The 13,870-nt window shown below is 33.8% G+C and overlaps 2 protein-coding genes across 10 annotated transcripts in view; both read left to right on the forward strand.

The window, feature by feature from the left end:
• The window catches only part of LOC108363790 (acyl-CoA desaturase-like), a 28,228-nt gene extending 16,294 nt beyond the window's left edge, over positions 1 to 11,934 (forward strand). For 6 of the 8 annotated variants that reach the window (XM_017617270.1, XM_017617269.1, XM_017617267.1 and 3 more), the window contains 4 exons: positions 1,535 to 1,665; positions 1,748 to 2,139; positions 2,202 to 2,377; positions 7,522 to 7,843. In XM_017617270.1, the coding sequence (XP_017472759.1) occupies positions 1,535 to 1,665; positions 1,748 to 2,139; positions 2,202 to 2,377; positions 7,522 to 7,682 (860 nt within the window). In that variant the 3' untranslated portion in view covers positions 7,683 to 7,843. Of the gene's footprint in view, positions 1 to 1,534; positions 1,666 to 1,747; positions 2,140 to 2,201; positions 2,378 to 7,521; positions 7,844 to 11,848 lie in introns of those variants that run through there. The other 2 variants (XR_001847661.1, XM_017617268.1) reach the window with 2 other exon arrangements.
• Positions 7,675 to 13,870, forward strand: part of LOC108363792 (acyl-CoA Delta(11) desaturase) — a 15,740-nt gene continuing 9,544 nt past the window's right edge. The window contains exons 1-3 of one of the 2 annotated variants that reach the window (XM_017617273.1): positions 7,675 to 7,761; positions 11,849 to 12,083; positions 13,093 to 13,223. In XM_017617273.1, coding sequence (XP_017472762.1) covers positions 7,723 to 7,761; positions 11,849 to 12,083; positions 13,093 to 13,223 — 405 coding nt within the window. In that variant the 5' untranslated portion in view covers positions 7,675 to 7,722. Of the gene's footprint in view, positions 7,762 to 8,473; positions 8,634 to 11,848; positions 12,084 to 13,092; positions 13,224 to 13,870 lie in introns of those variants that run through there. The other variant, XM_017617275.1, reaches the window with a different exon arrangement.

Raw genomic sequence — 13,870 nt, forward strand, 5'->3', positions numbered from 1 at the left:
AGGGAGTTTTGGAAGCGCCGCCATCTTGAAAACAGCCGAGGTGACCGAGGTTTTTTAAGGGCCTCAGGCAGACTATGCCTTAACGTTAGTATCTATGTATGTAGGGTGTTCGATTAGCCTTTTTTCCAAAACCGGTTTTCGGGTTATTAAAAAAATTGCAATTTGAAAAAAAAAACGGTTCCCGATTTCGAAATTAGCAAAAAACCGGATAACCCGGTTTTAGTTTACACATTTTTCATACATCAAAAATTCTATATGGATATGAAGTCATGACCGAAAATAAAGCAAAACAGTAAAGTACCTTTTATTAAGAAAAGAGCAACGCCTTTTTGTATCAAAAGTAAAATAAATAAAAATCAGTGAACAATTCACGTTTGGTCTAATTTTAACTTTTTTTTTAATACTTAATTGCATTTTCTATGACTTTGAATGGCTAAAGATTTAAAACTATTTAGGGGTTCCACTTAAACAAGAAAAAGCCTTAAAAACTTGGACAAACTCAAAACTTTCATTCAGAAAAAAACCGTTTGTATGATGAAAACAGTCCGCCTTATTTGATATTCGAAAAATCAAGATTAAAAAAAACCGCATATAGAAAACCGAGTCAATTACCCTAGTACACATGTACATATCGTCGTTTAAAGTGCAAAACCGCGTATCAGCAAAATGCAAAACCGCGTATGTGAAGTTGTATAAATCATTTTCTAGAGCGTAAAAACAGTCATATTTCAAAATGGCTCTCTTTTTTATAAAACAATCGCATTTCTGGCTAGTATATTTCAGGACGAATGTATAAGGATTGAGCCAAGAGCTTGTGTGAGCAAATCCAATTTTTGGCAGCCAATGTCAGTTACGCGGTTTTGCAGAATGACGATACGCGGTTTTGTACTTTAAACGACGATATGCTATTTTGCTCCACCTCATCACAATCATTTATTACAGGGGGCCATATTCCTACTTTTCAATCAAAAATCCACTTTTAAAACCTGTCATTATTTGGTTAAAACGACTTCTCACATAATCACATAGGCGACCTATAATAGAATTTTAGCAACAATATTTTCCACCCATTAACTTCGATTTGATGGGGTTTTTTGATCTGGTTTTGAAAAAATGGCAGAGAGAGTTAAAAGTTCCACAAAAAAGTGAAACCAACAAAAACCTTCTACGGATTAAAGGAGATGAGTAAAACCATAGAGTTTCATGAGAATTTATTAAATTTTTCCCGAAAAAGTAAATGAGATTCGGTAAAATTTTGTTGGGATTTGACTACCATGTACACATAAATACCAAAGTTGGCGCATAATTGGGTTGAGGTCTTAAAGTGACTATTATCTGCAGGAACCACCCTTGTTTTGAAGAGTAAGTAGGGAAAATAAACGGTTTTAATGTTCATACTGCATAAAAAAAGAGTAAATATAACTATGTATATAAAAAATATAAATAATATCGCGCCCATGATTAACCCCATCTGATTTAACATACATAACTATGATAATTTTCATAATTTCAAAATAACCACTTTTCATTGTAGTGGTCGTCTGTATTTGGTGCTCGGGCATTGGCATCACCGCTGGAGCCCATCGTCTCTGGTCACATAAGTCGTACACCGCGTCCTTGCCATTGCGAATTCTACTCATATTTCTTTTCACTATCGCTGGACAGGTAATATTTACTGCCATTTTATGCAAATCAAATAACTCAGGAGTTCGTTTTATATTCCTGGTCTTCTTTCCTCTGTTAACAGCGCGACGCCTACACTTGGGCCCTGGATCACAGGATACACCACAAATTCTCTGAAACGGATGCCGACCCGCACAATGCCAATCGGGGTTTCTTTTTCGCACATGTCGGCTGGCTATTCCTGACGCCACATCCCAAAGTGATCGAGAAGCGCAAAGTGATCGATATGTCCGATTTGGAGAATGACAAAGTGGTTATGTTTCAACATAAATATTATATACCATTGTTCGCGTTGATCTCGATCGGATTGCCTGTACTTGTGCCATGCTATTTCTGGAATGAGAATTTATGGTTGTCGTTTTGGATAAATTTCAATCTGCGTTTCACTTGTACATTAAATGCTGCCTTTTTTGTAAACAGTGTTGCCCATATGTGGGGTAACAAGCCATATGATAAGTGAGTAAGAGTTGCTTTTAAATTTTACGATTTTGGTAATATTTAAATTAATTAAATTGTAGAAATATTAGCCCCGTTGAGAGTCCCTTTGTGGCATTTGTGGCACTGGGGGAGGGCTGGCATAACTACCACCACGTTTTTCCCTGGGACTACAAGACTGGAGAGTTCGGCAGCTTCAAACTAAACATAACGACTGCCTTTATTGATTTTTGTGCTAAAATAGGCTGGGCCTCTGGAAGTAAGTTTTATTATCATGCATCCTTTAACGCATTAGGGGTATTCTCGAAGTCAACTACGTTGCAAAAATAATATTCGAAATTTGCAAGAGTACGAGAGCATCCCATTGCAAGGGTGTAGCAAGCAGAAAAATACGTTGCAAGATTCGGCAAAAAAAAAGTAGGCGCAAAGAGAGGAATGAGGGAAACACGTAGCAACTTCAACAACAAAACAGCTAACACAGGGTCGCATTTATCTTGCTATGCTGTTTTGATAAATATTTGGATGGGTTTAGTCGTTGCATATCCTGCAGCAATAGGAAATGTAGTTTCCAATGTATGTATTTTGTTGTTATGCAATCCGTGCAACCCGGCAACGAGTTAGGGCTTTCCAAGATTTCGAGAATACCTCTAGTATAAGTTCATTAAGTTACTCTCTGAATTTATTAACTTGAATATCTTGGCATTTAAATTGAAAAAAATATCGTTTCGAATTAAAAAACTTCGCTCCCAAATGTATTCAATCTTTTCAGCCCTATGCGAATTGGAACCAAAATTAATAGATTTTACTATGTAATTGACACCGCGTAACCATATCAAGAAAATTGCACGAACTTTTTACGTTCCCAAGTACAGGCCGGATAATTTTCAAAGCTGTGTTTAAAATCTTTCTAAAAACCTAAATTCTCAACGTTTCTTTATAACTAATCGGACAGTTTTGGCTCACTTATTTTCTTAGCAATTTTGAGTTCCTAAGCAATTTAGAATGAAAAGTGTTTAAAGTCCTTAAAAATTGTTTATTTTGGAAAGAATTTTCAAGTTTGGTTTGGAGGTAAACCGGATTCGGCGCTGGGTAATATTCAGTGTAATTTTTCCTTCTGTATGGTTCGATTTTTTGCCCCCAAATTATATTGATTTAACTCTTAATTGCGTTCGTTACATTGTAGCATGATTTTACCTATAGAAAGGTAAAAGATGGTGATTTTTGTCCCTATCGCTCTATTGGATTGGGGTCGGGCGATTGAGGTGGTGTCTTCAGTATGTGAGTAACGTTGTACAGCATCCAAAGTCCCAATCTTTCGGTTTCGATCGTTGTCGCGTTGAAAGTAAGATCCATGGCCTATATTCAAGTCAAGTGCTTTTCTTTAACCCTTCGATGGTCACGTGGTATATTGTTACACCAATAGTCACCTGGCCTATGATCGTAGACCATATTTGTTTCGAAATAGGACAATTAATTATGTGAATATAAATGATAATACAGTATATTTTGCTTAGCTGCCCATTCTTCTTTGCACGGAAAACTTGTGCGCTTAACCGAAAAAAGCACTTAGGCGAATTTTCTTTACTACTTCAATGAGGAAGGTATCTGAACCCCTATGAAACCAAATAATGGAAGAACACTTACCACGTAAAAATTACTGCAAGCAGGTATCGCTAATGTGAACGTATGTTGGATGCATCTATCGGAGCCGTTTCCTTATAAGTGATAAAAATAATGCCGATGATGCACATTTTGAGGTACAGGTCTGCGCTGGTAACATACATTTTTTAACCGGTAATTAAAGTGTCAATTTCTAAACCTTTTTCGCATTTTGTGCTCTCTTGCAACCTGTAAAGTTGGTTACCATATCATAAGCTGGTAACAAAATATTGCCCCGTGAAATATGCAATATAGGAATTTCCACAAATCTTCATAGCTGAATTGCTGAATATTTTCACTACATTACCAATGTACCTAGAATCGCGGTAACAAGAAGTGATAACATTTTTTGGTAATACAGACAGCAAAAACGAACTAAACAAGGAGAAGAGGAAGAATCGAAGATAAAGCAGTATTGCCAAGTTTTGAACCAAAAAAAGCACCAAATCTTTCTTTGTGTATTTAATGAACTTTATATGCATAAAATTTTTATTGTAAGGATGCCGTTTCAAATTAATAAAAATCAATATTCTGGCATGATTGAAGGTGCTGCCACATATTTTGTTGGCAAACATACATACGCTCTCTCGCTCTCCATATTTTCTAATTCGATTTGGTGAAGATCTAAGATATTTACATGGCTTAAGAGGCATTTACACGTTTAGATCAGCGTTGATATTTTAAGTACAATTGTACTTTTTTCAGTACAATTAGTTTTAAAAACTACAAAAGTACAATTTACCGATTTTAAGTACAATTTTAACATCAAAAATACTTTTTGAACCCAACGTTCTTATCTCCACTAGCACTTTGATTTTTTGTCCATTTAAATTTAAGGTACTGTCCGCCTTCACCTGCTTGAAAATATAGTTTTCGTGACAATTCATGCGAGATGCCGCACGTGCAGACCGCAAAAAGTACGAAGCATATTTTTTTCTAGCATACCGAGGGTTTTGCGAGATCTTGCTTGATTTCATCTGTAATTTTAGTAGTTTGGAACATTTATTATTTACAATAATAAAATGGAGTGGCGGATTCCAGATGTTTTAAAAATATGAATGCGTTTGGAATTTCTTGAGAAAAGTATGCTTTTAAATGCCCAGTCAACAAAATTTCATCTCGCTTCCGAGAAATAAAAGGAGAACGCAATCGAAATGTTCAAGCAGGGCATACCTATATTTCATATCTTATTACATTAAACGAGCAATTCTTGCATATATAAATATATATATATATATCCATAGGGTTCTCAGAAACGGCTCTAACGATTTTGATGAAATTCTGTACGCCGATCATGTTTTGGATTTTAAGGTTATCTGAATAGGCATTATCTCCGAGAAGACTCGTATAAGGTTGCCACCTGTTCGAAATTAGTTACAAATTAATTAAATCCTTATAATATGGGTATCAAATGGAAGGTATTTTAAAGATCCTGAATTCGAAAATATTTTTAATATGGTTGCCACTTATTTTGAATCGCATATTTATTTAATTTTTTGTAAAAAAAGGGTAAAATATTACTATTCATGGGTACTAAGAGAAAGTTCTTAAGCAATGATTTTCTATATACACAATGTTATCTCTTAGGATAATAGTGTAAAATTGCCACTTGTGTTCGATTCTACGCAATTTATCTAAAACGTCGCAATATGGATATCCAATGAAAGGTATTTTGGAGACCTTTGGTCAGAAAATATTTTCCAGCAGGGTAGCCACTTTTCTATGTAATACAAATTTTTATTTTGTTAATTTCAATCAGCATTTATTTTATGTATACACAATACATATACGCTCAAGATATGTAGCATTCATTCCAGCGCATTTCGGAATAGGGTTGCCACATAAATTTTAGAGTAAGAAATATATTTAATAGACATCGAAATCCTATTTTTGTTTGTTTATTTCCAAAATATTTTTTGAAAGCTATCCAAATCTTGGAAACTTTAAAAAGTTTATTTACTCCGGGCAAAGCTCGGTCAATCGGGTACTATGAAAATGAAATTGTGAATTGCAATTTTACGTGTAAACGAGATTGTGAATGGCAATATTAGTGATGGGCCTTTTGGTGATTGCATTTTTTATCACCAGCGGCTGAAATATCACATTTGAAAAAATCTAGTCATCTCATTTTATGTGATTTATTTTCATTAATATAAACTGATCTATCTACTATTTAAATACAGAACCCGCGACAAAGTCGCCCGCCTTGGGCTGCTTATTCTATTTTATTATTTTTCAAATTAATTTTAATTATATTTTCATAAAAGTATAGCTCATTGTCTGATAGAAACCATAAAAATAAATCCTGAATTTTTAGAAATTTTGTGGGTAAACATTTTTTCACTTTCTTCCATATAACGAATGTTCGTATTTTATTTTATATAAAAAGAAATGTGCTGCACCGTTTCGATTTTATATTTTTTATTTTGACGGAAATGGCGAAAAGTACAATTAAGCTCAAAAACTTACACTTTTTTCATTAATTTAGTACAATTTAAAAATCCCAAATATCAACACTGGTTTAGACGAGAACCCTTAATATACAGTCAAGAACAATTTTCTCCAACATTTCTTAACCGAATTAGATGAGTTGCATTTGGTGTGAAATCTGGACACCAGGCGCAGATGTATTATTCTTCCTGCTAGGTAGCGCCTGAATCGATTCTACTTAGCTAGAAAAGAAATTTATTTGATGAAAGAATTCTGTCCATCAGTCAATCAAGTAGAAAAAGTAAAAATTATTATTCTTTCGGAACCATACTAAAACCTCACAAATTTTTAATAAAACATATCGCACGTTCAATAATATAACGAAGTATTTCAATGGCTTTATTCAGCAGGTTTAAATAGCTTTATGAAAAGACATTTTCATAAATTTTTCAGTTTATAAACCTTTTTTAAAGCTATTTTATTTTTTATAAATAAGGCCACAAAATTTCAATTTTGTGAGAAAACGCTTTATGTGATTTTATAAAAGTAAGTCATAAATTAAAAAAACGTCTAGGACAACAAGTAGCATCCAAATAGTATCTTTTTTTATTAACTGAAAATTTGGATAAATAAGAGCCTTATAACATTAAAAAATAAAATTGCAGCATGGTTGTTTTTGCAATATATATAAAAAATTAATATAGCGAGTTTTGAAAAAATAACTTTTACATGGCTAGCTTTTTTAGCTTTTCGCCTTCCCTCCTCCATGAAGTTTGGTCTGTTTCTTTTTTACTACCTCTTCCACTAGGCACCGAAACTACTACGTTTTCTTGCAGTTTTCAAAGTTCATACGAAGATGGATCCTGCCAAAAGTGTATAAAGAAGTATTTTGCAAGTGTAGTTAACATTTGATGCTACTTTTTTTCAGAGTATAGAAAGATTTTGCACTGTGTTGTTAGTGGACATGAAACTACTTTAAATACTTATACGTTACCTACCAAAAACTAAAAATCGAAAAAAATTTACATAGCTTACTTTGCAAGCTTATTAATTGCATAATGAAATCTCCAAAAACTTAAATTTTGAGTTACAACTCTATATTATTAAACGTGCGATATATGAGATACAAAGTTTCCGATTCGCGAGGTCATGGGAAAATTACTATTTTCGAAAAAGTTGAAATCATCAGGGTATTAGAAACATACTGAACATAACTTTGTAAATTTCTAGAAGCTAGTTTTAAGTGTTACATAATGGTATTAAAACTTAAATTAAAATATGCATACATACATTTTTTGTTTTTATTTTTTGCAGGAAAATCTGTGTCTTCTGGTATGATTGAGCGACGTGCCGCCAAATGTGGCGATGGCTCACGCTTTCTCAACGACGAATTCGTTCACAGGGATCAAGTCTGGGGCTACGGAGACGAAGATATACAAAACGAGGATGGCATTGAATTGGCCAAGATGAAATAAATTGCATAATTTTTAACTGCATACATACATATACATATGTATGTATGTATATATAATTGCCAATGGAGGCTCTTCAAGCGTGTATTAACTTCGACATTTGTTCAAATTTTTTGTCATTTAGATTTAGGTTTTATAATTACAATAAAAACATTTTAATTCTGCTAGTTTAATCTCTGTTCACACTCTGTTTGCCTTGAAATTCAATGTACACACAATTTTCATTTGGTAAGTATGCAAATTCGAATGTAAGAAAGTAAGAGTTTAATCGCTGCTATGACCATTGAACTGAAACCGGCTTGCTTTGTAATATTCGAAAATTAAAACTTAAGTTATGCACAAACTTTTTTCTGTTTAAATACATACATACATATATCGTCAGGAGGTGCATGACCCTACAAACCTGGCNTAACCGGCTTGCTTTGTAATATTCGAAAATTAAAACTTAAGTTATGCACAAACTTTTTTCTGTTTAAATACATACATACATACATATATCGTCAGGAGGTGCATGACCCTACAAACCTGGCATTAGCTCCAATGCATATACATATGTACATTAACCTACATACATACGTATATATGTACATTTATTTTCTAATTCTGATTCTTATGCTCATTTTCTTATTCGTTGCTATGTACTTTGCGATGAAAGGAATTTTAAATTAACTACACACAATTAATTTATTTAAATACTTTCTATCCTTGAGCAAGTATTCACATATATGTATGTGTGTATACGTATGTATGTGTGTGTACCGAGTGGTCTGTTTTTGAAATAATGGCATTCCTTCAGTTAAGTTTTTGATATCGTGCGGGTCGGTTCAGCCGCGGCTTTAGATTTTCCTACACAAAAGAAAAGTTATCGCGAGCTAAGAATTTCTACAAGAAAAATTTCAGGCAAGCAGACTGAATTAACTGTTTATTTGAAATTCGCATATTCTTTTGTTTTCAGTGAGTGAAGGGTCAAAACTACCGCAAATAATCTCAGAGTTTCATTTCACTGTGATATTTTAAGATCTATGTGTATATTCATAAGCACGTACCTACATATTTGTATCAGGATGTCCCAGGATATGTGGTTTTTTTTTGATGTTGCGAATTTAGACGGTGACCATCTGTCCTGTATTGTACGGGACAGTCCTTTTTGTTAGCCTGTTGTCTTGGTAACTTTTTTGTTTATACGCAAAATGTCCTGTACTTCTTTCGAATGCCCGCCTGCTATTGTGTAGTTGTTAGAAGTGCGCACTACCATTCCGCAAGGCCTCGGTTCAAGCCCAGTTTCCGACTAAAATAAACCCAAAAGAAAAGAAAATTGTAGCAGATGGCTGCTTAACAATAGGTGGGACATTGCTGGTGCCATTCCAATAGTCAACACTAACTATGCAGTACGTCAAAAGTTTCAACCGAGAAAATCTACTAAGTACTACGCTTGACTTATAAATCCAATCAAATAAATATCCTTTAAGTAACAAAGCCGATAAACATATAGGTTTATACATGTATTCTAATATAAATAGCTAGCCGGATTAGATATCAACGTTCGGGATCTTTTCTATATTGAGAAAATCGTTTATTGAGAGAAACATGTTTAGTAGACGTAACCCTTTTCTCAGCGTAGCATACTATGGTTGTACCAAAGAAATGCTAAATGTCAGCCTAATTTGTCCAAAAACAAATTTTACAAAAGTATCTCGACTCTAGCCACTCTTAGCTAGTTCAAACTAAGCAAATTTGGAACATATCGCCCTAATTTCATTGCAATAAAATGCACCGTGTAGAAGTGCATTCGGAAAATGCATATAAAATTCCATGGTTCCATATAAAATTCAATGCTTTCGTTTGGTGCAACTAATGTCCTCTAATTTAGATCCTTAGGACTGCCGTACATCGTGAGTCTTAAAACGACTTTACTCTGATAAAAGTGAATGTATTTGGCCTCTTAACATTAATCACTACTAAGCCCTCTAATATAGACCACACTAGAAGTCCCTGGTTCATATCTGTACAATAAACATCTAATGCACATTTTCTTACGTGTTAAAAAGAAACGTATATTTAATTTTATTTCATACTACTGTATTGGATGTACAGGATATACACATATACATATCTAGCTTAGAGTGAAATGTTGCTAACTCCACTTTTATGCAATGCTTCGAAAAGGATTAAGGTAATTGTTTTATTATTATTTTTTGTTAATATTCAATGAATGGAAAATTTGTTTGTCTAATAATAATAATAATAATAGAATGGCGTTAACACATATCTTAGTGTTTGGCCGAGCTTCTCCTCCGGAGGGACCTACAGTTTTACGCCGACTCCGAACGGCAATTGTATTTTTATGCGAAGCTGTTTTTCATGGCAGAAATACACTCGGAGGTTTGCCATTGCCTGCCGACGGACGACCGCTGTTAAGAAAAAACCTTTTTCTATATTTTTTGCGATGTTGCTTTGACCAGGGCTTGAACTTTGGTGCTGATGAGTGAAAGCGTGCACTGCTTACCACTGCACCACAGCGGCCGGCAAATTTGTTTAGAGGCACCGAAATTCTGATAAGTCCAAAATAATACGATATCTTTTAATAAAGATCGAATCCTTCTGATTCCTATGGAGTTTTGCTATGACCCAATCCGCAAACTGTTGTATTCAAAGTTTTGCGAAATGAGTACCTACTTGAAGAAAATGGCTCTAAGACTTTTTCCCAATAAATAATTTTATTTTACCTATTTCTATTTGAATTAAATTTTTTTATTAAATTAATTACAAAGGGTATTTATCTAAACGCGTAAATGCNATAAGACTTTTTCCCAATAAATAATTTTATTTTACCTATTTCTATTTGAATTAAATTTTTTTTATTAAATTAATTACAAAGGGTATTTATCTAAACGCGTAAATGCCTCGTAAACACGTAAACCTTGTAAATTTAATTAATTCTGTATGGAAAACGAGGCTTTTACGCATTTTTTTACAAAATTGAGTATCCGGTAGTTTTTTTTTTTTAATTCGCTTTGATTTTTCAATTTTATTTTTTTTCGAAAGGACTCTTTTTTATATGGAAGAAAATGCATAACACCGTCAAAAAACTAGTCACACACCGAAATATTCAGGCTTTGCGGTGGTTTTATTTCGTAGAAAAGAAATCTGTTATGCTCGATTGTTTTTGAGGACTTTTAAGCGCCTTTTGATGCAAGCTTCCCAATAAAAATATCTTCGTCCGTCCCACTTCCTAAATTCCTAATATCGAGCTCGTCAAATTTCCAACATTCGTTATATATGTAGAGTCAGCAATGCATTGAAAAATAGCGTTCGTTATACCGAATATTCGTTATGTCGGCATTCCTTATACTGGAGCATTTTTTGCATTTTGTGTATTTTGTATTGAATTTTAGTTTTATTAAAAAATTTCAAGGAAAAGTAAAATATAGATACCACGTATGTATGTACGTTTTTTTTTTATTTTAACAGGTAAGAAAATGTTGAAATTTGCACTGTGACACAGTCTGCCGCAAGTTTTAAGAAAAAGTTAAGTGCAGAAATGGATTCCTCACGTCAAAAACCTTTTATAGCAAGTTTTATACAAAATTTAAGAATTTCTTCACGAGACTACAGCAAAATTCTAAGTAAAAAAAAAATATTTTTAGAAGTTGGCAAACACCAAATTGATTTTGGACCCATTCTCAGACAAATTTTCTTAGAATAACATGTAGAATCCTTCTATGCTATACGCGCAATGTTAAAAAAAATTCACCCGCCCTACTGTACACACTTTTCAAACGTAGAACGGTCGACCAATTGTGCGGTATTGAAGCTCAATCGAATATTTTTCAGGAAGTTTTTAATTTTCATATATGTATATGTAGATGCATATGTATGTCTATATATCGCTGACTTACTAAAAGTTCATCGTTTGACGCGTTTGCAGTTTTCAATTTGCTCCCAAAATGCAGAAAAAATAAAATCCTATTATCTTCCTACGCGGAAACTACAAACGATTATAAATATTTAGCACCAAACTCTTACAAAATAAGAGGCATGTTATAACGAGTCAAACGCATCGTTTGCTCAAAAATTTGTGTGTTTGAGTTTCGAGGGTATTTTATTAAATGAACGATATGTTCATACATACAAATGTACATTAATACATATCCACATATATCCTTCAGAACGCTTCTTCAAGGATGGAGAACCAAGAAAGCTTCGCTAGAAATAGCGATGCACCGCAACAACAACCGCCAGAAACATCGATGACAGCAGAAAACACAATGAAACAGAGCTCCCAACGCATTAAACGCGAAGCGAGTTGGCCGTCGGTGCTATTTTATATACACTTGAATATACTTGGACTCTATGGTGTTTTCGTAATGTTCACCGGCGCTTCATTCCTGACAATTTTATTCAGTAAGTTCAAATCGAATTCACCAAATGTTGTTGTGTAAACGCCATTGATTTCAAATTATGTACATATCGTCGTTTAAAGTGCAAAACCGCGTATCAACAAAATGCAAAACCACGTATGTGAAGTTGTATAAATCATTTTCTAGAGCGTAAAAACACACATATTTCAAAATGGTTCTCTTTTTTTATAAAACAATCGCATTTCTGGCTAGTATATTTCAGGACGAATGTATAAGGATTGAGCTAAAAGCTTGTGTGAGCAAATCCAATTAATGTTAGTTACGCGGTTTTGTAATTTAAACGACGATATTTATGTTGTATGTTTATACATAGGTATACATCGATAAATATATATCTACGGGTTATGTACATAACGTTGCCTTAATATAGAAAAGTTCTAACTCATTTTCCTTTGAAATTCAGCTCTGCATAAAAGTCGGTAGATTACTCAATAAAGACATAATAGAATTTAAAACCAACTACTTGTTACATCAATAAAATACTTTCAGGTTTTCTTAAAAACAACAAGACCTGCTTAAAATGTCTTGGGTCAAACATATAAAAAAATTTAAACCCTAACTATTTTTAAACGTCGTTTTAAAGGTCACGGTTTTTTTTATGTATCCAACGAGACCATTTTTCTTAAATTCTCTATCTCAGGAGCAATACCGTTACATTTATTTTGCCATCTGTTCTCGATCTCGAAATTTTTGATTTTGTCACACAAAAAAGGTTATTTTCCACACTGTGCGACCGACCCCTTGCAAATGACCTAAATGCATTTATTTTTTTATTTTTAAGCCACATGATATGAAATAGTCTCATTTAGGCTATTTAATTGTAATTATCCTTTCGTTGTTGTGCACACTGGTGGCTAAATGAGACTATTTACAACCACTATGGTCTGGCAACAAAATATATGGATGCATTTTTATTACATATTTAATACGAGTAGAAACATAAAAATTTTTTTACCCGGAATTATTTTTAAACATTTTATTAATTTATTTAGCCTTCACTTTGGCCTTCCTCGGTATTTTGGGCGCGACAGCTGGCGCTCATCGGCTATGGGCGCATCGAACATACACAGCTAGCACGTCGCTGAGGCTCTTCCTGATGCTGTGTCAGACCTTAGCTGGACAGGTAAATAATCCCCCAAGTACAAAATATATTAAACAATTCCAATATTATAAGGGCGTGAGAGGAGAAGTGGCCTTACACAATTTTTGTTTTTGTTTTGTACTTAACGGCTTGAAATACAAAGATCCAAATGTGATGAAAAGTTGCTTATTCCCTAATTTTAAGGTACAGAGCTACATCTAGTACCTTAAAATTGAAAAATAAGTCACTTTGTTTTAAAATGTATCACAATTGGAACTATTTTAAGTAGTGCAGCAAAAAAAGGGGTTAGGCCATTTTTGCTCTCACGGCCTCAATTACACATACATATGTAATAGCGTGGGCAGAATGTCCGCTTTTTTAGATTTTGGATTGGTAATAGCAAAAATATGGTTAATTATGCTTTAAAATAAATCAGTGTGAAATGTGCAAATTTTTGTTCAATATCCTAGACTCACCCAAGTCCATCAAAGTTCAAGCACTAAAAAAATATTTTTATACCCGAGCGCACTTGTGCACAAGGGTATTATAACTTTGTTCACATAACGGTTGTTTGTAACAGGCAAAAGGAATCGAGATAGATATGGACAAATGTATACATAAATGATCAGAATGAAAAGAGAAATCGATTAAGCGGTGACTGTCTGTCCGTCCGTCCGTCCGTCCGTCCG

Source organism: Rhagoletis zephyria, unplaced genomic scaffold, assembly GCF_001687245.7.
Source record: "Rhagoletis zephyria isolate East Lansing unplaced genomic scaffold, Rhagoletis_zephyria_1.1 Rzeph_scaffold_01376, whole genome shotgun sequence".
Lineage (NCBI taxonomy): Eukaryota > Metazoa > Arthropoda > Insecta > Diptera > Tephritidae > Rhagoletis > Rhagoletis zephyria.